The sequence below is a fragment of the Zootoca vivipara genome, chromosome 4 (genome assembly GCF_963506605.1).
Source record: "Zootoca vivipara chromosome 4, rZooViv1.1, whole genome shotgun sequence".
NCBI classification, from domain to species: Eukaryota; Metazoa; Chordata; class Lepidosauria; order Squamata; family Lacertidae; genus Zootoca; species Zootoca vivipara.
Window position 1 is genome coordinate 94279271 of NC_083279.1, and position 26805 is coordinate 94306075.

The following is a 26805-nucleotide window of genomic DNA, read 5'->3' on the forward strand; positions in this document are numbered from 1 at the left end:
GATTCTATCATCTATCTATCTATCTATCTATCTATCTATCTATCTATCTATCCACTGAATAAAAGTGGGGCCCTGAGACCTGTGGGTATAAAGCGGTATATAAATTCAATAATTTCAATAAATAAAAATAAACTATCCCCCAACCACCCCTTGGGAATACTGTATACAAACACCACACAATCTGTCTCTGTAATAGATTTGAAATTGCTTTTGCATTTGGTTTTTGGTTTGCTTGCTTGCTTTGGTAAGCAGGAAATACTTTTCTGCAAATTCGGGTATTTTATTTTAAAAAATTAATGAATCACATGGGATAAGGTACGGAATGATCTTTGAAGCATTGGATTTATGCCCTGGTAGCAGTCCATCCCCATCAACAGCCTAGTTCAGAGCTTTCCAAACTTTTCATGTTGGGGGGACACACACTTTTTAGACATGCGTCGTTTCACAACACAGCAGTTCAGTTTTACTAGCAAACCAGAAGTTGAACTAACCCCTTTCCAGCCCCGGGAGGAGCGCGGGGAGTGTTTGTGTGACACACCTACACACTGCAGCTGACACACTAATGTATCATGACGCAACAGTTTGGAAAGCTCTGGTCTAGCTGAAGCATTTTGAACCAGCTGGAGCAAAGTGGACGGGGGCACCAGTATTTGGCTGGACTTAACACATAGTGAGTCCAGAATGCAAGGTTCCAGGAAGAAGGACTGCCCATTAAATAACTCTATTAATCCCAGAGGGGGATGAGCCTGGAATAGGTCAAGGGGAGGATAAAAGGGCTCAGCCAAGCATCAGAGGAAGTTGCCAGGTTGCAAATGCCTGGCGTCCTATCCATAGAATCATAGAATCATAGAGTTGGAAGAGACCACAAGGGCCATCCAGTCCAACCCCCTGCCAAGCAGGAAACACCATCAAAGCATTCTTGACATATGCCTGTCAAGCCTCTGCTTAAAGACCTCCAAAGAAGGAGACTCCACCACACTCCTTGGTAGCAAATTCCACTGCCAAACAGCTCTAACTGTCAGGAAGTTCTTCCTAATGTTTAGGTGGAATCTTCTTTCTTGTAGTTTGAATCCATTGCTCTGTGTCCGCTTCTCTGGAGCAGCAGAAAACAACCTTTCTCCCTCCTCTATATGACATCCTTTTATATATTTGAACATGGCTATCATATCACCCCTTAACCTTCTCTTCTCCAGGCTAAACATACCCAGCTCCCTAAGCCGTTCCTCATAAGGCATCGTTTCCAGGCCTTTGACCATTTTGGTTGCCCTCAACCATTTTCGTTGATCCGACCGATCTAGCCTTTCTTTACCTTTACCTTAGCAGGTGGGTCTTACTGACTGCCATGGAAGGGGTAAGGAAAGGTGCCTGGATGAGAGGAGACTGATAGGAAATAGGCTAGCCATCTTCAAATAGCTCAAGGGCTGTCAGGTGGAGGATGGAGGAAGCTTGCTTTCTCTTGCTTCGGAGGGTAGAACCCAAACCACCGGCTTCAAGTTACAAGAAAGGAGATTCCGAATCAACATCAGGAAGAGCTGGTGAGAGCTGTTCAACAGTGGAACGGTCTCCCTTGGCAGGTGGTGGACTCGCCTTCCTTGCAGGTTCTTAAGCAGAGGTTAGGTGGCCTTTTGTTAGGGATGCTTCAGCTGAGATTTCTGCATTGCAGGGGGTTGAACTACTGTAGATGACTCTCGGGGTCCCTCTATGATTCTATAGTGGCACCGCGCAAGACGAATGCCCTGCAAGACGAATTTTTCGCAAGGCGAATGCGTCTTGCGATCTGATGGTGACTTGCAAGACGAATTCGTTTTGGGGGAAATTCATCTTGCGAATCGCGGTTTCCCATAGGAATGCATTGAAATTTAATTAATGCGTTCCTATGGGCAAAAAAAGAAATATCAATGCATTCCTACAGGAAACCGCGATTCGCAAGACGAATTTTTCGTAAAACGAATTGACTCACGGAACGAATTAAATTCATCCTACGAGGCACCACTGTGTGTTGCTGGACCACAACTCCCACCATCCCTGACCATTGACCGCACTTGCTGGGTATCATGGGAAATGGAGCCCAACATTTAGAGGGCCACAGATCCACACACACACACACCCAAAAAATTATGGTGGCCATGTTTTTGATCATCCTTCTCCAACCTGCTGCCCTCCAGACATCTTGGACTACATCTCCTAGAATCCTCAACACCTAGTGGGGCCCCAGAAGCACTGACTTTGCTAGTCAGACTCAGCCCAGTAGACCTGAAGGAGCGCCTCCAACTCATACCTCAGAGAAAGAAGGGACCGGGAGGAAATAGCAGACCGGAAGTAGCGCTGCCACCATTTTGGAACTGGGCGGAGCATGCTCAGAAGTGACTTTTGATGCTGCTTTGCCCAGTTCCAAAATGGCCGTCGCGCCACAAGTCACACTGCAGCCATTTTGGAACTGGGCAAAGCAGCATCAAAAGTCGCTTCTGAGCATGCTCCGCCCAGTTCCAAAATGGCCACTGCGCCAGAATAAACAAAAAAATCAGTTTTTTCAGCTAGGAACAACGGGGGTTTCCCGGGGAAAACAGGAGACTTGGCAGCTATGCTCCAACTCCATTGTTCAGCCCGGACACTGAGGTCCAGCTCTGAGGGCCTTCTGGCAGTTCCCTCACTGCGAGAAGTGAGGTTGCAGGGAACCAGGCAGAGGGCCTTCTCGGTAGTGGCACCCGCCCTGTGAAACGCCCTGCCAGCAGATGCCAAGGAAATAAACAGCTATCTGACTTTTAGAAGACACCTGAAGGCAGCTCTGTTTAGGGAAGTTTTTAATGTTTGCTGTTTTATTGTGTTTTTACTATTTTGTTGGAAACTACCCAGAGTTTCTGGGGAAACCCAGACAGATGGGTGGGGTATAAATATTAAATTGTTGTTGTTGTTGTTGTTGTTGCTGCTGCTGCTGCTGCTGCTGCTGCGCTCTGAGCTCTTGCAGGAAGGTAGACTCTCCTGGGACACCCGACCAAGTAATTGTCAGACTAATGCGAGGTCCAATTTAGCCTTTGATCCCTGGAGGAAAAGCCCCTGAACCGCTTTGATTGCCCTTCGCCATCACCTTTTCCAGCATAATGTAGTGGCTCCAGGCATCCCTAGCAAAGGCAGAGAACAGCCTTGCATCCCTGAGGCAAGCCCTCCGCGAGTCCGCAACCACCTCTGTCCTTTCGCGAGCGATCTGCTGCAAAGGACGCAAGGAGAAGAGTAAAACCGGCGATAGAGGAGGGCGGGGGGGGAGCATTAGTGGGGTGGGGGGTGGGGAGAAGAAGTGAACATACCACACACAAGGGAGCTCTTTGGCTTATTTTTACCTTCAGACTGGGTGCTGGCGACTGCCCAAAAGCACTGGACGCATAGCCACAGAGAAACTACAGGGGATCAAAAGATAAAAAAACAAACAAACGAGAGACAGAGAATAGGAGAAAAAAAAGTGAAAAAGAAGAACGACTAAGACAGGACTTCCGAGCTATTCACTAACCACAAGCAGCTGGTCCGGGGGTGTTTGAAACCCAAGTGTTGCAGCGGCTGCTTTTGCATAAGTATTATGCTCCTGCCACCCAGTGGTAGGAATGGAGGCAGAGGCAACTTGCTGGGTGGGGTGGGGTGGGTTTCAGCTGCTATGCTAGCTTCCCTGCAAGGGTGGGGGCCATGGCTGCTTAGCAGGATGGACAAGGTGGTGGGGAGGTTGGTGCAGTGCAAACTAGGGATGTAAGAAGATATCGTTGCGTGCTGCATTCGTTGCACGCAACTCTGTTTCCATTCTGCTGCAGATCGCCTTCCGCTGCAAAATCATGTTCACTAATGTAGTTATTTCGCTGGGTTGATTTCTGTTCTGGACACCGGGGGAATAAGCAAACCCCAGCATCTTCCGCTCCCATTTCCTTTTCATTGGAATTCAACACTCCCAGTGCAAATACGCTGCGGGAACTAATTTGGCACTCCTGGGGATGTGTTTGCACTGCACCAATTCCCACCCCCCTCAGTAAGAAGCAATGGCACACCCACTTGGAAGCTAGAGCAGTGGCTTCACCCCACTTCTGAATAGAGGAGGAATCCAATTGGTCGGAGGCTACACACTCCTCTGGATTTTGCGTCACAGTTTTGCTGCTCAAAATAGCGTCCACAAAAACACACATTTTACTGTTCTGTGTATTTAACTCAAAGGCTCATTGAAGAGCATTGAAAAATATGCATTTGGGGGGCATGCATACAAAAAAAAGGTGTGCATTGCTGCAGATAATATAATGTGTACAATTTTCGGTTCATTCTTTGAATAATTCTGCATAAAATGGGATAGAGCAGACTTATGGTTGAGCCCCAGCAAAAATGAATTGGAACAGACGGAGGCGGATCTGTCCCAGTGTGCAAAGATTTTAGTATAAAATTGCAAACTTTTTTTTCTTTATTCTTCATCCTTTGCAGTGGAGTGGTAGAAGTTGTGTGCATCTGATCAGGCATCAGATTGGCTCATTGCAGCAAGCAGCTTTCATAGAATTTGGATTTCAAGCAGTAACCGAGAGCCTGCTTATTTTCTGTGTGCTGACTGATCACAAAACTTATCTCCACCCCCACCCCCACATCCAATAAATACAAGCCCCACAGATCCAGCCCATCCTTCAGACCCCAGGACCCCTGAATGCTCCAGCGACAGCATCTTGAACACTGGGACCCCTGGGATCTGTAGAATCTCATGGCTCCCGGGTCCTCAGTAAGGACTCGGGAGCCTTGGGAAACTAGCAGCTCCCAAGCATCATATTGCCCCTACCAAGTGCTGTTGCTAATGAGAACAATCTCAACAGCCTTTGCTACTGCTGCTGCCAGGTTAGATTTAGTGGGATGTGGCAGAGGGTGTCTTTCTGGCAATTTGCCCACCGCCTGACAATTGATACCCAGTGATATTTTTCTTGCACAATATGGGTGGCTATACTCGTTTTTGGCCCCAGCGTTGCATTCCCTGTTGGCTGATGCCTTGGAGGCAAATATCCAAGCGATGGATGTTGCCCAAACTGGATGTAGCCACCCCACAAAGTTGCATACACTCAAGACCCACAGTCCCCCATCTCAACTAACTTGTGCACACCATCTGAGGTTGGGCAAGGGGTTATCAACCTCACCCCACTCCTCAAATGATCAGTGATGACTGGGGAGCAGGCAATTTGCGTCCTCATCGGGATGCAATGGAGACCCAGCTCTATGTATACATTATTCCCCACTCCCTTTTTGCAACTGCAAAAATTTGCATTGGGCAGGGGCTGATCCAGCCATATACATCAGTCTTTACAGACCTGGTCACCCCAACATCAATGCCACCCCTGACATATGAAGGTTCCACCACAGTTAAGATCTCTCCCATCCAGTGTATCATAGACAAACATAGAGACCCTCTACTCTCACACAAGGGTTACCATATCCCTCCCACCCTGCCAATTAGATACAATTGAAACCTCTTTTATGCTTTAAACCAGTTGTTCCCCAAGTGGGTTGTACCACCCTCCGGGGGGGGGGGGTTACCAAGAGGGCAGCAAGGGAGGAGCTGAAGGTGTCAGTGACTTTGAAAAGCTGGTGACGCTGGACCAAGTTCATCCATTTTATTGGATTAGTTAAAACTACATAACTTCAATTTTCAAACAGGTGTGCAATGGATCCTTACTGTTTTGGATTTTGCTGCATTATTGCAGTCCTTAGCGGGTTGTGCAAACCGTTATTCTGAACAGCACTTTTTGCAAGGGGACATTGGGAATGAGTTTATAGCCCGAAAAGGTTTGGAACCGCTGCTTTAAAACTCTTCAGTCGATCTGGCTGCAATAGCTATAGAAAGGTGCAACTTGGAATAGAATATATGCAGTGGTATTTACTAGCTGGATAGACAGTTATAGTGGGGAAAGTGGGGGCCAGGGAGACATTTCCTGGGAATTGCATAGCCAAGAAACAACCAGCTTAGCAACAGCCTTGGCGTGGCCTCATGATTGAAAAGTAAAAAGGGTGTTCTGGATGTTTTTGGCTCATGTTTGTTTACTTCCAGTGCACACAACTTCTGATGGGCACTGGGTGGCTTAGAAGTAGCAATGATTGGACTTCCCAGAGGTCAGTTGTGCCCAGGCCTGAATGATCACATTTTAAGCCTGTGCTGAACTCCACATCCTTTCAAGCCCCACAAGGGTCAAAACGCCTCTATTTAAGTGTGCACATCAACAGGGCCGTCTTACCCATAGGCGCTAGGGGTGCGGGGCACCCGGGTGCCGGGTTCTCAGGGGCGCCAGGCTGAGAGTCCAGGGCCCGAGATTTGAGTCCAGGGAAGAGCCCGCCCGTCGGTCGAGTGCCATGGTGGGCTCTTCTGCTGCAGGCAGCACTGCGCTGTGAGTTCGGGGGCGACCAAGCCAGCAAGTCGCTGAAGCGGCTGGCCGGCTCTGCTCTCCTGTGCACCTGGGACTGGGCAACCTAGGAGCGGGGGTGCTGGGCGGATCTTTGCACCATAGCTGCCAAGTCTCCTGTATTCCCCAGGAAACCCCCGTTTTCCCAGCCGTTTCCCGCTGGCAGCCCGGATTTTAAAAACCCCTGTAAATCCCCCGGATTCTTACTGGCCCGGGGAGGCTCCTTCTGCACATGTCTGAAGTCTCTGGACATGCGCAGAAGCGATTTCTGGTGCTGCAGCCATTTTGGAAATGGGCAGAGCATGCGTAGAAGCGACTTCCGGTGCTGCTCTGCCCAGTTCCAAAATGGCCGCAGCGCGACTTCTGGTCGCAACGCGACTTCCGATCCCGGATTTTTCAATCTGGGAGTTGGCACCTATGCTTTGCACCCTGGCGCCGCATATGCTTAAGACAGCCCTGCACATCAATGCACTTATTAAGCGAAAATGTCATGCATTATAGCAGGGGAAACTCCCCTGCAGATATGTGTGGATTAGTGAAAATATCAGTTAAAAAATTATGTATAGTAGGAGAAATTCAGGCAAAAAATTCAGGCAGCTGCTCTCCAAGGTCTCAAGCACAGAGAGATCTTTCTCCTCTTACCAAAGTTCCCGTCTTTTAACTGAGGTTGTTAGGGAACCACAAATCTTAGGGTCCCCCCCCCCTTCCTGACATTTATTGCTGCTTTTCTGCCCAAAGGAGTCAAAAGCAGAGCATATCATCGAATAAAATAGAAAGTGCCTAAATGAACACAGACTGCAAAGCATGCATATTGGAATAACAAAATCTGAGCAATGCACAAACACTCTCTCACACACACAGGCCGGCAAGGAAAGAAAACACCAGTTAAACAGCAGATGAGGAGAAAATAAAAGCCATTGGCTTGATGGAAGTGGATGGCTTTCACTAGACACTGGAAGGCCACTCAAGTGGGTGGACAGAAAGGTCTGGAAATCGGGGAGGCTTCCAATTCCTGGGTGCTGCTACCAAGAAGGTCCTATCCCTGCCAGGGACCAAGGGTGCGCTTGCCCATGGGGAATATTGCATTTGTTTCCCTGATAATAGTACTAGCACTTCTGTTTTCAAATGCTCCTTACCAGCGCTATTTCTCCGGAAAAAGAGGTGCCAGAGCTCACCATGAACTTCTCCCTTGTTCTCTTAGAATGGCAATTGTGCCCACCTGAGAGGTGCCGAATTCCAGTGAGCACCAGCTGAAAAAAAGAGAGCCCTGCATGCTGGTATTCTGCCCCAAATCACGTTGCTTTACTCCTGCAATTTGCCAGGTTAAAGGGGCTTCACATGGCGATTTTCCAGAATCAAATAACAAGAAATGAGCGCTAATCACGAGCTATATTCCATGAGTTTTCCACACTGTTATGTTGTGTGGAAGATCAAACACAATGGGGAAATCAACCGTTTTTGGATTCGGCAAAACCACTGGAGATGATCCGGGGGGACCCGAGTCCAGCCTGCTCCCTTGAAATAGGAGAATATTGGAGAAGGCTGGGCCTCCATCTATATAAATAAAAATGTAAAGATAACCTTGTTCAAAATTGATAATCTCTGAAAGTGCTTGACTGATTGCTTTGAAAATTTGACACAACATTGCCACACCGTACACCAGTGTTTTTATATACTGTACCTAGATTATATAGATGTCTCACCTGTGACAGGTAAAAACATGCTTTTTTAGAATAACATCGCCATCTGCTAGATGTCAAAGCAGCACAGCTACAGACTATCTCTGACATCACAATAACATTGCCCAGCCAGGGGAACAGGTCAGGCCCTTCCCAAGATGCACATGGGGTATGGGGGGTGGAAGAGAGAGAGGGGTCAGGGTGAGGGTGACGGGTGCCATCACGCGGGAGGAAGATGACATCACGCAGCGGGGGGACCAGAGAGAGAGGTGTCGTGACGTCTGGGGTGAGGAACGAGGGTGCTGAGTGGAGGAGGGCCGTGTCTTTGGGGAGGATGAATGGGTTGGGCTGGGGTGGGGGGATCTAACAGAACATGCTTTCTCTTTCTGAGCCACAGCAACGCGTGGCCGGGAACAGCTAGTCCTCAATAAGGGGGCATGGGCATACCCAGCGAGGGGCAGGGGGGCGGCAGCTGCCCCCCCCCAGAAGCAAAAAAAATTATAATACCGTATTTTACGGACCATAACCCACACTTTTTCCCTCCAAAAACTGAAGGGGAAAAGTCGCTGTGGGTTATGGAAATCGGGCTGTTTTCACCCTCTCCGCGGCTGCAGCCAGCGACAGGAACATGGGAGGGGGGAGGAGCAGCCTGAGCTGGGGGGGGGACGGGAGCTCCTTCCTTCCTTCCTTTCTCTCTCTCTCTCTCTCTCCTTCCTTCCTTCCTTCCTTCCTTCTCTTCCCCTCTCTTGCCCCCCCCCCCAGTTTTGATCCTGGGTACACCCCTGTAAGGGGGTAATACTGACAAGGTGCTTGTAAGGCATAGCTGCCAAGTTATCCCTTTTTTACAGGGATTTTCCCTTATGCTGAATAGGCTTCCTCGCGAGAAAAGCGAAAACTTGGCAGCTATGTTGTAAGGATAACAGAGTGACAATGCACCTAAAATGCTGCAAACACTGTAAAGCAAATGCCAAGTAACTACTAGAGTTGCTACGAATAGGTGAGTTTGACTTTGGGAAACAAAAGCAGGCATGCATCGCATCCCTAGTTCTTATTGCTTCCTTTCAATCTGGCTTTTTTAATGCTCTGCCGGCTCAAAATCCAGAGGCGCTGTCTCTTTTATTCCTGTTGAAGCTGTTCCCTCTATGGCACCTGAACACGACCTTTGCCTTTAAGCTGTTCAGTCGAGGGATTTGATGCGCCGGCAAAGAGCCGACCCCTGACCTCTTAACACTGAGCTAGCTCTCTATCTCCTTATATGCGTTACTCTTCTGCATCATCCCCACCATGCAAAAAGGCTGTGGGGAGCCTTACCTTTCTGATTTAGAGCAGCCCCTTCCATGCTCCCTTTCTCAGCCATGCGCTTAAGCCGCACCTCCTGACCTCCCTGTGCTTAAGAGGTGTTTTAAGAGTCACATCTTAAGTGACACTTAAGGCTCCTGCTCAGCGGCTGGTTTTTTTAAAAAGAAATGTTGACAGTGTCATCAACTAAGCAGGGCCACCCACTGACAATTGTGCGGGGCCAAAGGGCTCGTTAACCCCTTCCTCTCCAGCAACAAATGTTTAAGCAAAGGCCCGCCCAGGCATCGGCCAAGATGCAAGCAAACAGGGGTGTTGGAAGCTCTCTCCAACTGAGTAAGGATGGAAGGCCCACCCAGTGTGCAAAGGGCTTGTTAGCCTCTTCCTCTCCAGCAACAAAGATTTTTACAAAGGCCTCCCTTTGTTTCTCCAAAGTGTTAGCAGGAGTGTCTTTGGCCGGTTCCCGAGTTGGGGAGGCTCGTTTGACAACAACGAGAAACCAAGGCTTCAGGGTTATCAGCCCAATCCTGTGGAACTCCCTGCCACTAGATATTCGGCAGGCTCCTTCTGTGCCAACTTTTAAACACCTGCTGAGAACTTTCCTATTCTGCCCGGCTCATGCAGGCAATTAAGAATACATCCTCCACAATGGCCTATTGATGTTTGTTTTTAACTTATGTTTACTACTACTACTACTAATTGTATCCTGCCCATCTAACTGGGTTGCCCCAGCCACTCTGGGTAGCTTCCAACAGATATATAAACATATTAAAACATGAAACATTAAAAACTTCCCTATACAGGGCTGCCTTCAGGCATCTTCTAAAAGTTGTAGAATTATTTATGTCCTTGATGGGAGGGCATTCCACAGTTCGGGTGCCACTACCAAGAAGGTATTTAACTTTTATTATCTTATTGTTTGGTTTTATGCTTTCATATTGCTGCAAAGCACTATGGTGTATTTTTACAATGCAGCGGTATATACATATTATAATAAATAAAGGGAGGGGGGAATAAAGCAGCCAAGATGCAAGTAAATAGGGGAGTTGGCCACTGTCTGCAATTGAGTAGAGCTGATGGTACTCCTGTATAGGGATCTATAACCCCTTGTTCATCAGCCTGTATAGGGATCTATAACCCCTTGTTCATCAGCCTGATTAGAGCAACAATGGTTTAAACAAAGGTCCCCCAGGCATTAGCCAAGACATGAGCAAATTGGAGTGGGTCCAGCATGGGAGAATCATATAGAATCATAGAGTTGGAAAGGACCCGAGGATCGTCTAGTCCAACCCCTTGCAATACAGGAATATGCAGCTGTCCCATACGGGGATCGAACCTGCAACCTTGCAGTTATCAGCACCACGCTCTGTCCAACTGAGCTATCCAGCCATATCTTCCAAATGAAAGCCTCTTTTTCTGGTTCATACTGGGGAAGACGGACTTGGTGCCCTTTGCTTGTGTTTTTGGATCAGGAGGTGCACAAGAGCTGGGAGAAATAATAGAACCCAGAGGGTAAGGTAAAGGTAAAAGGTAAAGGACCTCTGGACGGTTAAGTCCAGTCAAAGGCGACTATGGGGTTGTGGCGCTCATCTCGCTTTCAGGCCGAGGGAGCCGGCGTTTGTCCACAGACAGCTTTTCGGGTCATGTGGCCAGCAGGACTAAACCGCCTCTGGCGCAACACCATGACGGAAACCAGAGCGCACGGAAACTCCGTTTACCTTCCCGCTACAGCGGTACCTATTTATCTACTTGGACTGGTGTGCTTTCGAACTGCTAGGTTGGCAGGAGCTGGGACAGAGCAACGGGAGCTCACCCCGTCGCACGGATTCGAACCACCGACCTTCCGATCGGCAAGCCCAAGAGGCTCAGTGGTTTAGACCACAGCGTCACCTGTGTCCCCTCGATCCAGGGGGAATGAATAGGCACACGGGTTGCCTAAACAGGCTGCATCTCTTCCCTTTACAGAGGCCATCCTGGCTTAGGAAAAGGATCAAGTGAAACTTTCCTAAAGCATTGGTTCTGCTGGTCTCTAATCGCAAGTATGCCCTTTGCCTTGGAATTTTTGAGCATGGCTGCACGATGGTTTGGGAGACGGTGGATGCGCTCATATCATGCCAGCATGCCCAATTCTGGCCATCCGCATGCACAAAGAGACTTAAATCCCTTCAGGTCCCATGGCCACCCATATGCCAGGCAGGGGGAGCTGCCAGAGGGCAGGCATCCCAGAGCAAAAGGTAGAATCTGCCTTTTTTTAAAAAAAAAACCAAACACATTGCACATTCCCAACCATGCACACATCACTAAACCAGGAACATAAAATGAACATCACAAGAGCTCGCCTTCTGTGGTTTCAAGTATGGCTGTCACCTGACTGAATAAATCTTAGCTGGTTGGGCGACTTAGCTGATTAATAGGTATAAATTTGCATGCAAGAAAAAGGTATAGAATTGCAGGAAGAAGAATGTTTATAGATGATGCTCAAAGGAGGCATTTAAAATTTGCAGCTTGATTAATCAAGCACATGTTATCAGGCCATCAAAATGTTTTGAAGTGACTTATCTAACATTGATTGATTGATTGATTGATTGATTGATTGATGGATGGATTGATTAAGGTCAGTTGTGGTGTAGTGGCTAGAGTGTCAGATTGAGGGCTGGGAGACTAGGTCTCAAATGCCAGCTCAACCAAGAAGCTCACTGGGCGACCTTGGGCGAGTCACTGCCTCTCTCAGCCTAACCCACCTCACAGGATTGTTGTGGGGATCAAATGAGGAGCAGGGAGAACAATGCACATCACCTTGAGCTCCTTGGAGAAAAAGGTGGAAAATAAATGCAAGGAATAAAATAAATATTGCAGCTCCCGTTTCAGAACTAGCAGCACCGGCCAAAGGAAAACTGGGGTTAATTTCAACATCAGTTGCATGTGGCGGTACAAAGACATGGGAAAGGGATAGCTTTAGCAATAAATGCTGGAGAATGATCATCTCCCCCCAGCCATTATGAAAAAATTCAATGTGTTCTTCAAAACACAAAAAAACCAGGATCTGCAATGATAAAAGGGCTTCTTGTAGCAGCTTTGTCAATTGAAGCAGGGTTTCCCAAACTTGGGTCTGTTTTTGTTTTTTGGGTTGCAGTTCTCATCATCCCTGACCACTGGTCCTGCTAGCGAGGGATGATGGGAGTCCAACGACAGCTGGAGACTGAAGTTTGGGAAATCCTGAATTAGAGAATATTTAGCCGCATTCGATTTTCCAAAAAGAAGGAAATGCTCTCTGCCTCGGTTAACCCTTTGTATTTCCTTTTATACTCTATGAGGCTGGTATGCTTTTAAATGGATGCCGAATTGCACACAGATACTTTTATGTGGTGGGCCCTTTAGTTTGTGCAAAGAATTGGGTATCAAGAATGTACAAAGGGTCCTGGCGGAACTGTCCGAAGGACCACCCAGTTTGGCATTCTGTTCTCAGCCGGATGACCCAATGGGAAGCCCAAAAGCAAGACCCCCAAATGCAGCAGCACTCCTGCCCAATTGTAGTTCCCAGCAACTGGCATTCAGAGGTACTCTGCCCATGTTCCTATTCCGCACCCGACAACTCACCCTACCCCTCCACAATAGAGATTTATTACCATGGCTACATCGGCCTGGAAGATCTGTTTGATGAATTTGTTCCTCGAGGAGTGGACCAGCTGGATGATGTCTCCATGAAGTGTGTCCCTGTTTTTCTCCAAAAATCCTGCAGTGGAGAAGACAACAGCATGAGCCCAGAATTATTTACACTGCTCTGAGGTTTTTTTGGGAGGGGGTGGGTAGGTCAGTCTGCATGATGCTCTGAGTCCCTTCCGGTTCCTGGGATCATGTCTCTGTGCAGGGTAGAAAGTATGAGGAGCAAGAGCGCAAAACCAGCTCCTATGTCCTGGCAATGGTTGTGGCATAGCTGCCAAGTATCCCGTATCCGCCGGGAAAACCCCTTTTTTCTCACCGTTTCCTGGCGGTCTCCCGTTTGGCGAAAAATCCCGGCATTGTCCCTTAAATTCGCTTCTTCCCGGCGGCCATTTTTCTGGTGCCGCTTTGCCCTTCTATGGGCACCAGGAAATGGCGGCACCGGCGCTGGAAGTCGCTTCCGCGCATGACCGAAAGTTGCGTGACGCGACTTCCGGTGGCGCTTCGCCCTTCTATGGCGCCGCCATTTTCTGGTGCCCATAGAAGGGCGAAGCGCCACCGGAAGTTGCGTCACGCAACTTCCGGTCATGCGCGCGCTGCCGATCCCGGATCTTTACGATCCGGACTTGGCAGCTATGGGTTGTGGCTGACTAGTTAAGTGCCACAATTAGCATAATCATGCCATAGAATGAATGGGTGGGCCTCCTCCCCGCACCCTGTCTATCTGTCAGGTGGACAGAACAAGAGGAATGTAGCGTGTGAGAGTTGAGCTAGAAGCAGGCTGGAAACTGAGAGACCAAGAAGCATAGAATCACAGAGTTGGGAGGTACCACGAGAGTCATCTAGTCCAACCCCCTGCAATGTGGGAAACTTTCACCCAATGTGGGGCTTGAACCCACAACCCTGAGATTAAGAGTCTCCTGCTCTTATCGACTAAGCTAGCATGCTGTGGGATAGCCAGCCTCATATAAGCAATATGCTTCAGTTTAATTAATGCACGAAGGGGTTAATGCCATAGAGTAAGCTGTCCTGCCAGGTTTAGCTAGGTCACTCCTCATCTTGGGAGGAAGGTAATTATTCCCCATCAGTCTGCCTGAGAAGCTCAATGTGGTTGCTCCAAGCTCAGACCGCATGGCTCTTCCTATACTAATAATTTAGGAACTTTCAACACTGTAACTAAGCCAAGTTTTACTATCTGTGCAACAGTTTCTGACTGATGTATGTAAAAGCACATGAATCTGACTTTTGGAGAGTGTGTAAGTACTGTAAACCATTCTTAACTTACCGAATGTGTGATCTTTTTCTATGCTGGGGGAAGAGGGAAACTTTGGAAGGAACTCACAAGGGCATATTTTAAAGGTCTAACAGCCTATATTTCCATGCTTTACTTTGCTGCATTTTGTGATTTTTAAATCTCTGCTGGCATCCTCTCACCAAAGAGCACTTGCCCCACACCTGGATCTTGGCATCCAGGGAATTCACCTTTTATATGTTTATTTTTCCCCTTTGCCACCAACATCTGCTTGATCTGTGCTGGATTCCAGGCTGTGACCAATTGAAAAGCAAGATCTGTTTAGCTGTTAATGCCACGAGCCCTCCATCTTGTGCTCAGGTTGCATATAGGTGTAAATAAAACCACATATCTTAAAAACACCACACTCTCCGCTGACTTTCATTCCAAGGAAGCTGAATCCAGAGTAAGAGCTTGGAACCCCCAGGATTCTCTCACAGCACAGAGATTGGGAGAGCGCATTACAATATACTCAAGTCTGAAGCCCGTTCCATCTCATGGTGGGCACAGGGTAAGTTTTCGACTGCTTCCTGATGGGGACTCAGTATCAAAAACAGGTCGTTCAGATACTGCACACAGGCAGCTGCCTCACACCTGCAGACTCCTGCTGCTCTGGAAGGTGGGACTCGAACCCATGGCTTCAAGTTGCAGAAAAGGAGACTCCGTCCAGGCACGCAGAAAAACTTTCTGACAGTAAGAGCTGTTTGGCAGTGGAACAGACTCCCTCGGGAGGTTGTGGACTCTTGGAGGTTTTTAAGCAGAGGTTGGATGGCCACCTGTCATGGAAGCTTTAGCTAAGATTCTTGCATTGCAGGGGGTTGGACTAGATGACCCTTGGGGGTCCCTTCCAACTCTAAGACTCTATGATTCTGTGACTTTGACGTACCTTTCGTCTCATAGTACACGACTCCAGCGAAGTGGTTGATGCCAAACTGGGTGTCGTAGTTGTTTTTGGGAGGGATGTAGTTGGTGTTGAGCTTATGCTGGGAGTTCAGCTTGTGCAGCATGGTTGTGTCGGTTCCCTATATCAATTAGAACACAATAGGCCACAATCATGATCAGTTTGATCTTCCTTTTTCTCCACCGAACCCTCCTTGTATCTTATATGTCAGGGTTGTTAAGACTACTCCTGAGTAACGACCTTCCACATACTTGTCTTTTAAAAGTCTTTATTGGTGCACGTTATTTACAGTGTAGTGAGCTGTCGGTTTCATGTCTTCTCATTCCGTATCAGAATCCGGCACTGCCCCTTTTCGCGACTTTGACCAACATAAAAGCCTCGGGACAGTGAATCTCCTCCCCTTTCTCCTCCTCCTCAATACCGGTGTCGGGGGGGGGGAAGGGTCTACAGTCTGCCTTCTCCCTGTCCACCCTTCCCACTGCTCTCTCTTCCTTCCTGTGGAGCAGGGGCTCTCCAATGCTGCCAGAGCCCTGGCACTCCTTCTACGTCTCCTGACTCACCCCTTCAGACCCTGTGCTTTCATGACTGCTTGGAGACAGACTGCTCCTCATGAGAGGGGGGGGTTCTCTATAATCCCTCCCTCTTACATTATACTACCTGGATGACCTTCTTTCATTAATTAATTTTTTTATTGATTTTACATAATAAGATTTTACATAATAACAAAGACCATACACTTACATAACATATTTTTCACATTCTCCTACCCCCCTCCCAGAGCCCTCTCCTCCCACAAGAGAACCCCCTGAGAGGGAGGCAATCAAATGTGGTTCATTTTATAGTTGGGTCTCTATCCACCCCCCCCTTCCCCCCTGAACCTCCCTCTGCCACCAAGAGGTCCCAGGATGGCAAGGATAGGAACAGGCGAATATCCACCCAGCTGTTGTCTAACATTAACATTCAAAAACGGTAAGAAAAAATAAAAAATAAAATAAAAATAATGACAAAAAAAAGAAAAAACAGAAGAAGAAAAAAAACCACAGCGTATGATAAAAATAAAAACAAAACACATAACATCAAAAATTCAAATCTCATCTAATTTCCTAAACATTGTCTATTGGGCTTCCCCAGACCCCCCCCCCCCTTTGTTGATTTTCATTTGTCAGCTCCATCTTTACAGTTTTCACTATTTACCAACCATTCTAATCTCATTTAATTTAAAATTTGGATGACCTTCTTTCAAGGGGGCAATGATCCGTGTCTGCATATGCAAATTTATGTGCTAGCTCGTGGCATGGACTGGTTGGACACAGAGGAAGGGTGGGAAGAATCAGCTGGGGAACCCTGAAGGGAAGAAGGCTCAGAGCCTGGGGAGTGGTGGCAGTTCAATGATGAGTGGTCAGAAGGAGAAGACTTGGGAGGAGGAGGAGGTGTTGGAAGATGAATGGGTAACAGGCCTTAGTGAGCAGGTAGAGCCATAGCTGCCAAGTTTTCCCTTTTCTCGTGAGGAAGCCTATTCAGCATAAGGGAAAATCCCTTTAAAAAAGGGATAACTTGGCAGCTATGGGTAGAGCCCATGGCAGAGAGCAGTCCAGAAGCAGAGGCAGAAGTGGAGGAGGGGTCAAGAAGCAGATATGGGTCTGGTTGGTGAACAGCCACAGGTGTCTCCCCCTCTTGCTACAACAAGCTCCCCTTCCCTCTGATGTCCCAGGACCAGGAGAGGCATGAAGTGAAAGGAGCAAAGGCACTCAATCAGCCACAGTCTCTAATTGCTTGTGTGTGTGTGTGGGAACCCTGGAAAGGAGGTAAAGGTAAAGAACTCCTGGATGGTTAAGTCCAGTCAAAGGCGACTATGGGGATGCAGCGCTCATCTTGCTTTCAGGCCAAGGGAGCTGGCGTTTGTCCGCAGGCAGCTGTCCGGGTCACGTGGCCAGCATGGTGCAACGGGACACCGTGATGGAAACCAGAGCACACAGAAACGCCATTTACCTTCCTGTCGTAGCGATACCTATTTATCTACTTGCACTGGCTTGCTTTCGAACTGCTAGGTTGGAAGGAGCTGGGACAGAGCAACGGGAGCTCACTCCGTTGCGGGGATTCGAACCGCTGACCTTCCGATCAGCAAGCCAAAGAGGCTCAGTGTTTTAGACCACAGCGCCACCGGCTTCCCTGGAGAGGAGGAGACATTGGGGGCTGTGGGAAGGGTTCTGTTTAGATCTCATAAAACAGCTCACATCGGTGCTAAGGTCCCAGATGATGCTGGCCTCAAATATCTGAAAGACTTCTTCCTTACAGACCCTCTCGAGTGCTGAAATCAGCAGAGGGAGTTATTGCAATCAGATCCTTCTTGCAGGTTTCTGATGGACCTGAGTGCAGTAACTGCTGATTTCAGCACCGGTGAGAGCGAGTGTCGGAAAGAAGGAGGTCTTCCCTCAATCCAACACACAAGTTCTGAATCCTGACCTTGGGGAATTTGCTCTCCTCGTCAATGAGTGAGATGATGTTCATCGGTTTGATGGCAATCATGTCGAGGGCATCCTGGTTGTCGGTGAACTCAATGTGCTGCCAGTTAATGTTCTCCAGGTTGTATTCCTCCTGCTCCAGCTTGAAGACGTGGCGGACGAAGAATTGCTGGAGGTTCTCGTTTGCAAAGTTGATGCACAGCTGCTCAAAACTGGGGGAGGGATAACAAGCATCATCAATGAGGGAAATACAGAAACAGATTTATTTTTTTTAATTAGCTCAGGAATAATTTGGTAACAGATGCAAGAATTATTATTATTTTGCTAAGAATTAATACCCAACGGGATGAATTGAAGGACCCCCTTCTCCCAGATATACCCATGTACTTAATTCAAACATCTGAGGCCCTCTTCTGGGTGCCCTCGCCAGGTCTACCAGAAGCAGGGCCTTTTCAGTGTTGACACCCCTTGTGCACTCCAGCATAAGGCCAGCCCTACCATTAGGCAGAGCATGAGTCCTACATTGAACATCCCTCTTTAAACACGATCACTTTCATTAGGTGCCTGGATTGGACACCCCCCCCCCTTCTCTTCAAATCCAAACAAAGGAGAGTGTCAGGCTTCGGGGACTTGACTTCTTCCTCCCTTTTGGCCATAGATAAGCGAAAAGAGTCGCTTACCATATCGAGAGTCTTTAATGATCACAGCAAAAAAACAAAGCAGCCATTCTCGGAATGAAGGTGTTCCCAATTAAGGTTTTCCTCCACTTCCCCCCTAGTCACTTCCGCATCTTGCAACCTGATCTCACAACCACTGTGCTTTTTGTGCAGCCACCTTATCTGTGCGATGTGACCATGGACTGGTATGCTGCTATCTTTCCAGAGAGAGAGTCGGTTAGCTCTCTCTCTCTTCCAGTTCTTCCTCACTTTGCTGTTCACCCCCCAGTGCTTCCCAACTTTTGTCTTTAGAACTATGCCCCTCTGCAAACCGCTGTTCCAAATCTATACTGCCCCACTGCTCCTGGGAAGATTCAGGATCCTGATCAGGAGCAAGGGGAGGGGAAGGCTCCCACCATTCATCATCAGAGCAGTACTCCTCAGCCTAGTCTCTGACAGAGTTACAAAGAGGTTCTCACTGTGATTGAGCCTCACTTTTCCTTCTACATCCTGGGCACTGATGGATGGATGACACACACACACCCCAACAGTATCTCTGCACCCTTCTACCAGCTACCACAGCAGATTTTTGCTGAACATTTCTCGCTCCTGTACCTGTTCACAGTGAAGTTCTCAAACCCAAAGATATCAAGGAGTCCAATGGATCTCCTCACACTTTTGTGTTCGTGGGAAGGAGGTCTGTAAATGGCAGCGTTGATCTTCTCCACAATCCACACGAAAAGCCTTCCGTAGATTCCCTGGAAAGGTTGGAGAAAGGGAAGGGAAGTAAATGCCATTTATTTTATAGCTTGCCTCAAAAGCTTTGGTTCTTCAACATGCCTCTTGCTTGCCCAGGGATAGGAACTACTCACGATAATTGGAATCCAGAATTTTACCATGTGCATTTTTTATTTTTATCTGATTGAAGAGCATTAAGAGCATCTTATGCTGGCATTTCAGCTATCTAAAGGATGACTGAAGAATTGTAAGAATACTCTGTGTATTGTGTAGAGTTTTTATTTCCATTCAGATTATTGCATGGTACTCAGGGCCGGATTGAGGTTTGATGAGGCCCTAAGCTACTGAAGGTAATGGGGCCCTTTATATGTCCAGCTGTCCTTTGTCAACAACAAATTGTCACTGTTCTTTGTGTTGAATATACAGTGGTACCTCGGTTTATGAACACAATTGGTTCCGGAAGTCTGTTCATAAACTGAAGCGAACCTTCCCATTGAAAGTAATGGAAAGTGGATTAATCCGTTCCAGACGGGTCCGTGGAGTACTCAACCTGAAGCGTACTTAACCCGAAGCATGGGTGTAATTGGTTCCGGAAGTCTGTTCATAAACTGAAGCGAACTTTCCCATTGAAAGTAATGGAAAGTGAATTAATCCATTCCAGATGGGTCCACAGCGTTCATAAACCGAAAATTTGTAAACCGAGGTGTTCGTAAACCGAGGTTCCACTGTATGCTGTATAGTAATTTATGGACCTAATAGGTATCTAAAGCCATTTGCACATAACAAAATATGTATTTTATCAAAGTAACTGTTGAACTGAAATACAATTAAGAAGAAGTATATTAAGAGTGAAATAATTATTAAGCTCCAACTGTATGTATGTTTTGTTTTATTTATTTTTTAACTTATATTTTGGAAATGTCCATCCAGTTTGTTTTTTCCTTTAATTTTTTGGGAGGCCCCCCAAGAGTGTGGTGCCCTAAGCTAGAGCTTGTTTAGCTTCTACGTAAATCCGGCACTGATGGTACTTCACATGCTGAGGAAATATTATTTTGAGATACGTTAGAGGCAATTGGGACGAAGCATTGCACAAATAGTCGAAATAAATAAATGGATTTCCATTTTGTGGCTCTATCTACTTCTGTTACTGCATAGCAGAATTTTTACACCTGGCGCTCAGTTTCAATGACTTTTATATTGTCTCTTCTTGTCAGCTCCCATTTTTATGCAATGGATTTTGTTGACAAGTGGCCTCATGTCCATTAGATTTCATGTAAAAGGTAAAGGACCCCTGGACGGTTAAGTCCAGTCAAGGGCGACTATGGGGTTGTGGTGCTCATCTTGCTTTCAGGCTGAGGGAGCCAACGTTTATCCCCAGACAGCTTTCCGGGTCATGTGGCCAGCAGGACTAAACCGCTTCTGGTGCAACGGGATATCATAATGGAAACCAGAGTGCACAGAAACACCATTTACCTTCCCGCCGCAGCGGTACCTATTTATCTATTTGCGCTGGTGTGCTTTCGAACTGCTAGGTTGGCAGGAGCTGGGACAGAGCAAAGGGAGCTCACCCCGTCGTGGGGATTTGAACCGCCGACCTTCTAATCGGCAAGCCTAAGCCACAGCGCCACCCGCAGCCCTTAGATTTCATGTAGACAGAAACTGATGATAGAATTCATTTAGGTTTCTTATCCTTGAATTCTTTAATATCCCTACATAATTTCAACCTGCTCCAGGGAAACCCACAAACTTGAGTGTTTTGTAAACCGCTTTGACATTCCACCCGCCCCTACATCAAGCGGTGTGCAAATTTTAGAAAATAAATAAGAGAGAGATGGGAGTGAGTTTACCTTTACGAAGGCATCCCTGACATCCAGCGCCTGCTCCATGCTGAGAGGGGTGGAGACGGTCTCCCCCCTTGTGATGATAGTCCGGCTGGTGAGACAGTTCATTAGGTCCTGTGGGTCGACCTGCATTGGAAATAAAAGCCATTCACTGCCCCCTGCAGCTTTGATCTGAGCATATGAAAGGATGTCATGTGGGGGAGGGAGAAAGGTTGTTTTCTGCTGCTCCAGAGAAGCGGACACGGAGCAATGGATTCAAACTTCAAGAAAGACGATTCCACCTAAACATTAGGAAGAACTTCCTGACAGTAAGAGCTGTTCGGCAGTGGAATTTGCTACCAAGGAGTGTGGTGGAGTCTCCTTCTTTGGAGGTCTTTAAGCAGAGGCTTGACAGGCATATGTCAAGAATGCTTTGATGGTGTTTCCTGCTTGGCAGGGGGCTGGACTGGATGGCCCTTGTGGTCTCTTCCAACTCTACGATTCTATGATTCTATGATCTATCGCCTCACCCCCGACTTTCAACAACAAACTTAGGTGGGTGAGGACAGGCTGCTTTGTAGCTAAAGGGGAACCACTGAGAAACATGAGGGAGACGTCAGAACGCTGTGGGGGAATCATAAGAACTGCAGAAGTACAGCATCTACATCAGGGGTTTTCTGGGGCCACTGGCACCTGTTTAGAATTTTGCAAAATGTGTCGAGGGCACCAATCAGGAAGGAGGCGTGGCACAACACAAAATGCCTCATTATCAGTATCGCATAACACAACATGGCTATTGTGGGGCTATGGCACATTCTAAACTGGTTGCTGTGTGGGCGGGGCATAATAATAATAATAATAATAATAATAATAATAATAATAATAATAATAATAATTTATTATAATTTATTATACCCGCCTATTGGCTGGGCTTCCCCAGCCACTCTGGGCGGCTTCCAACAGAAAAAATAATAATAATCTATTAAACATTAAAAGCCTCCCTAAACAGGGCTGCCATCAGATGTCTTCTAAAAATCTGGTAGCTGTTTTCTCTTTGACATCTGATGGGAGGGCGTTCCACAAGCGGGTGCCACTACCGAGAAGGCCCTCTGCCTGGTTCCCTGCAACTTGGATTCTCGCAGGGAGGGAACCGCCAGAAGGCCCTTGGAGCTGGACCTCAGTGTCCGGGCAGAACGATGGGGGTGGAGACGCTCCTTCAGGTATACTGGACCGAGGCCATTTAGGCATAACACAACATGGCTTCTGTGTTCAAAAGAGAAGGAAAGCAGACTGGGCCACAAAATTGTGCATGCATCCAGGGTTTTTCCCCCCAGTCAGAACTTACTGGAACTCAGTTTGGGCACCTCTCAGGTGGGTGCCGTTGCCATAAGAGAACAAGGGAGGCGTTTGAAGTGTAGGTGGGTTCCCACGAGGCAAGACACAGTGATAACAGCAAGAACCTTTACAGTGGTACCTCGGGTTACAAACGCCTCAGGTTACAAACTCCGCTAACCCGGAAGTTCTACCTCGGGTTATGAACTTCGCCCCAGGATGAGAACAGAAATTGTGCACTGGTCGCACGGCGGCAGTGGGAGGCCCCATTAGCAAAAGTGCGCCTCAGGTTAAGAACAGTTTTGGGTTAAGAACGGACCTCCGGAACGAATTAAGTTCGTAACCCAAGATACCACTGTATTGAACACAGAACTCAACAACAGGGGCAAAGCAACTGCTTATATACATTTCTGAAGGCCTGGGCCACTCCCACTCCCAACATGATTGGCTGTCTAAACTTCCAAGCTGCAAATCACAATTCAGAGTTTAAGGGCCAATGGCAGAGGCCCCAATCCTGAAATGGTCTGTGATTGGATATCATGTATCGAATCAGAATCCTTAGTCCAGACTCAAGCTCAGGCAAACACAGACCACTGAATACATAACAGCGTTCGTGGTGAGTTCTGGCACCTCTTTTTCTAGAAAAACATGTTCCTCCCTTCCCCTCCATCACCTACCCAAGCAATTCAGGGTGTGGAGAGGCATTTCATCAGCCACCGCCACACTCCCTCGTAGAGAGAAGCTCAAGCGTGTCTCCATCCGCATAGTGTTTTTCTCTCTTTTGTGGGACCACATTGAGTCTGTGGGTCCAGAGGCCATGCCCTACCAGCTCACTGTCTGGTACTATCCCCGTGAATCGCAACAGGATCCTGCGACCTCAATTTCATTTCACTTAAGTTCAGGGTGATTTTCTTTCCCAGGCACCATCACTTCTGTTCTCCTTTCTGTGCATCCGTTCCATAGACCACCCCCCCTCCGAAGAACAAGCAAGCCAGACAAGGAAGGGAGATGTTCAGCTCACCTCTAGTAACGAAGCCGCAGTGATCAGCGATGCAGACTGAACCACCTCGCAGGCATCCAAGTTGTCATAGGTCCGAGCTGTGTGAGGCAATATCCGAGAAAAGATGGTTGCAAAAACGGTTGATACAAGAGCATCTAACATTCTTACGGGTCGCATCTAACATTTGAAGTCAACTAGCAGCACAATCGTTTCACTGGCAGAACGTTGCGGAAGGGAAAAGACAAGCACCTTACCGATGATTGTTTTGCGTCAAGATGCACGGCAAGGATCAGCTGTTTCACAACAAGAATCTGCAGGCACAGCTGTTGGATTCCTTCGTTTACCAGCCTTTAAACCCTGCTATTCATTAGTGAAAGGGCTCTCACACTACTGGGGGAGAAGAGATTGTATACAACCCTTTGTAGCTGTATTTTTTGTGTGTATGTGGGATGTATCGTTCACTGAAGCAGTCAAATTCAATATTTTTGTTTCCTAGAGTGGACGCACAGGGGAATTGTCAGAGGTTCTTGCGGCTACTCTTGAGTAACGACGCTCCACACCTCCTTGTCTTTAAAGTGTTTTTTAATTGTGCATCTTATTTACAGTACAAAGAGTCTGGAAAACATGTCTGCTTAGTTCGAGTCAGAACCTCACAATGGCTTCTTTCTGTTTCGCGCCCAACATAAGAGCTTGGGAACCCCAAAGCGCCTCCCTCTTGCCCTACAGGGTGCCATGCGCCTCAATTCAGGCGTCTGGGGGAAGGGCCGTCCTTCTGACTGCTCTCCATTGGCCAATCCCGTCATTTCCTCCCCAGCTGCTTCCTTCTCTACTCGGTGTTGAGGCTCTCACATGCTGTCAGAGCCTCTCCCCTCCCTCTCTACTTCCTGATTCCTGTAATCTGATCCGCTGCTGGACTTGCTGCTCTGCGAGGAACTCGACCTGACGAGGGGGGGCTGTTCCCTATAAGCCCTCCCCCTTACAGGAATGTTGCTCCACACTTCCTGCCACACCTGCTCTGGAGCATCCCCCCCCCCGTGTGTGACCAGGTAGGTGGGCATGACCCTAGCAGACCCTATAAATGCCAGTCATGCAGCCATCTTCCTCTCTTTCAGCTCCTTTGCTGCTCTCTTGCCATCTTCCTCTCTGCTGGCTCTTAGCCAGCAGTACATGGCTCATCCTTACAGAGGATGGAAGCCACAAGGTAGAAAGTCTGAGGCCTAGCTCAGACTTCTTGTCTCTACAAATGGACCTGTAACTGCAAGATAAAGCCTGCTCAATACTGTGAACTGAATGCAAGTAAGCTTTATCATTACTTTTAAACATGACTGTTGTGTCGTTATTGTTTTTAAGAGGGAATTAAGGGGGAAATTTACAAGCCAGGCTAGATTGCTTAATTTATATCAGGCACCCCCAAACTTCGGCCCTCCAGATGTTTTGGACTACAATTCCCATCTTCCCTGGCCACTGGTCCTGTTAGCTAGGGATCATGGGAGTTGTAGGCCAAAACATCCGGAGGGCCACAGTTTGGGGATGCCTGACTTATATGATTCTAACGAATCCATCAACTTGCTTCCAGCAATGGGCAAGGGAATGTGCTCTGCTACTAGCTCACTAGCGTGAGTGAGGAAGGATAATATTGAATCAATATATCCTCTCCTGCTATCCACACCATTCCTACAGTGTGAATGTATGTTATGGAGCATTCCACCATCTCATTCCCCCTCACCGCTGTACGGACTTATCACCTCACAGAGAACTAAGCCAAAGGTTACGAACAACCTCAAAACAGCACACTTGGTTCCTATCGTTCTGCCCAGACATTGAGGTCCAGCGCTGAGGGCCTTCTGGCGGCTCCCTCACTGCGAGAAGCAAAGTTACAGGGAACCAGGCAGAGGGCCTTCTCGGTGGTGGCACCCGCCCTGTGGAATGCCCTCCCACCAGATGTCAAATAAATAAACAACTATCTGATTTTTAGAAGACATCTGAAGGCAGCCCTGTTTGGGGAAGCTTTTAATAATTGATGAATTATTGTATTTTAATATTTTGTTGGAAGCCATTCAGAGTGGCTGGGGAAACCCAGCAGATGGGCAGGGTATAGATAATAATAATAATAATAATAATTAATTTGTTGTTGTTGTTGTTGTTGTTGTTGTTGTTGTTGTTGTTATCAAGCTAGACCATCCCACCATTCACCAAGGCTCATTTTGCCGCATAGGCATTCCTCACACCTTCTGAAAACAGAATTCGCAGTGAGTACTGTTTAGGCGATCATCATTTCACACATACCAGCCTCCACGATGCATCACACAAATATTGCCATGTGGTCTCCAAGCAGTGAGAAGCTCTGAGGGTGGTGCTACGTAGCTGCCAAGTCTCCCGTTGAAAAATCTGGGATCAGCAGCGGCGCGGCACCGGAAGTCGCTTCTAGACACGCGTAGAAGCGACTTCTGGTGCCGCTCTGCCTGATTTCCAGTGCCCAGACATGGGCAGAGCGGCATTTCCAGACATGCGCAGAAGGAGCCTCCCTGGCAGGTAGAAAATCGGGGGATTTACGGGATTTTTTTTTCCTATTCGGGATAACAGCGGGAAACGGATTAAAATCCGGGGTTTCCCGCGAAAAACGGGAGACTTGGCAGCTATTTGCTGCTACTTGGATTCAAGGTTCCTTTAGAGCAGAGATCATTGATGTTTTGTGCCATTTTGCAATATCCAGTTCATAGGAGAGCATAGGTGGGGGGAAATGGCATTCATGCCCTATATCATGTGAGAGATCAGGTATTCACTGGCACACAACTAGCCTGACAAAAGGTTTGGCAACCCGCCAGCTGCAACAATATTAAATTTAACTGTCTCTCTGGGGAAATCCAATTTGCCGCCGTTATCCAACTCTTTGCCGGGCATACTACCTTCATACCGCAAGTTCCCCATGTGCAGGATAGCAGCCAGGAGCTTGGAGATCTCCCAGTTCTCCGTGTCGGTGAACATGAGGACTTTCATTGCCGCTCGGATGTTTGAGTACTCTTTGCTGTCGTCTCGGCCGTCGCAGGTAATGCAGTTGCCCTAATGAAGATGAGATGGATCAATGAGCCATCAACAAGGAGCAGAAATACTTGTGCCAGGTGGCGCACAATATTGGACATCTGTAGCCTAATCGGCTTCTTATTCTTATTATTTTGCAAGGACAAAAATAAGTGCATCTCATCTCGAAGGCTCTTCAAAGAGGCGACGATATGAAAGAATGACAACTAAAAACAGCAAGCAGAAACCATCAAATAAACAGCAAGTCATTACTAAGGGCTACTAGGAGTTTAATGCAGCTGGGATTTCTTCAACAATTTCTTGCCACAATAATAATGGATTTCTTAGGCCTTACTGGTTGTTCTGCAAGGCTTTCCCATTGCAAGCATGTTAGTGTTGTATGGAGGGATTATAACACCTGAGGTTGAATCTTGACAAGACAGAAGTACTGTTTGTGGGGGACAGGAGGCGGGCAGGTGTGGAGGATTCCCTGGTCCTGAATGGGGTGACTGTGCCCCTGAAGGACCAGGTGCGCAGCCTGGGAGTCATTTTGGACT

At 47.6% G+C, this 26805-nt stretch overlaps 1 protein-coding gene across 1 annotated transcript in view; it reads right to left on the reverse strand.

The window, feature by feature from the left end:
- The window catches only part of MYO7A (myosin VIIA), a 159395-nt gene that overhangs the window by 73638 nt on the left and 58952 nt on the right, over window positions 1-26805 (reverse strand). The window contains exons 9-15 of the mRNA XM_060273921.1: window positions 26137-26290; window positions 23252-23328; window positions 20926-21045; window positions 18956-19098; window positions 17686-17896; window positions 15208-15343; window positions 12997-13103 (exon numbers count right to left, since the gene is read on the reverse strand). Of these exons, the coding sequence (XP_060129904.1) occupies window positions 12997-13103; window positions 15208-15343; window positions 17686-17896; window positions 18956-19098; window positions 20926-21045; window positions 23252-23328; window positions 26137-26290 (948 nt within the window). The remainder of the gene's footprint in view (window positions 1-12996; window positions 13104-15207; window positions 15344-17685; window positions 17897-18955; window positions 19099-20925; window positions 21046-23251; window positions 23329-26136; window positions 26291-26805) is intronic.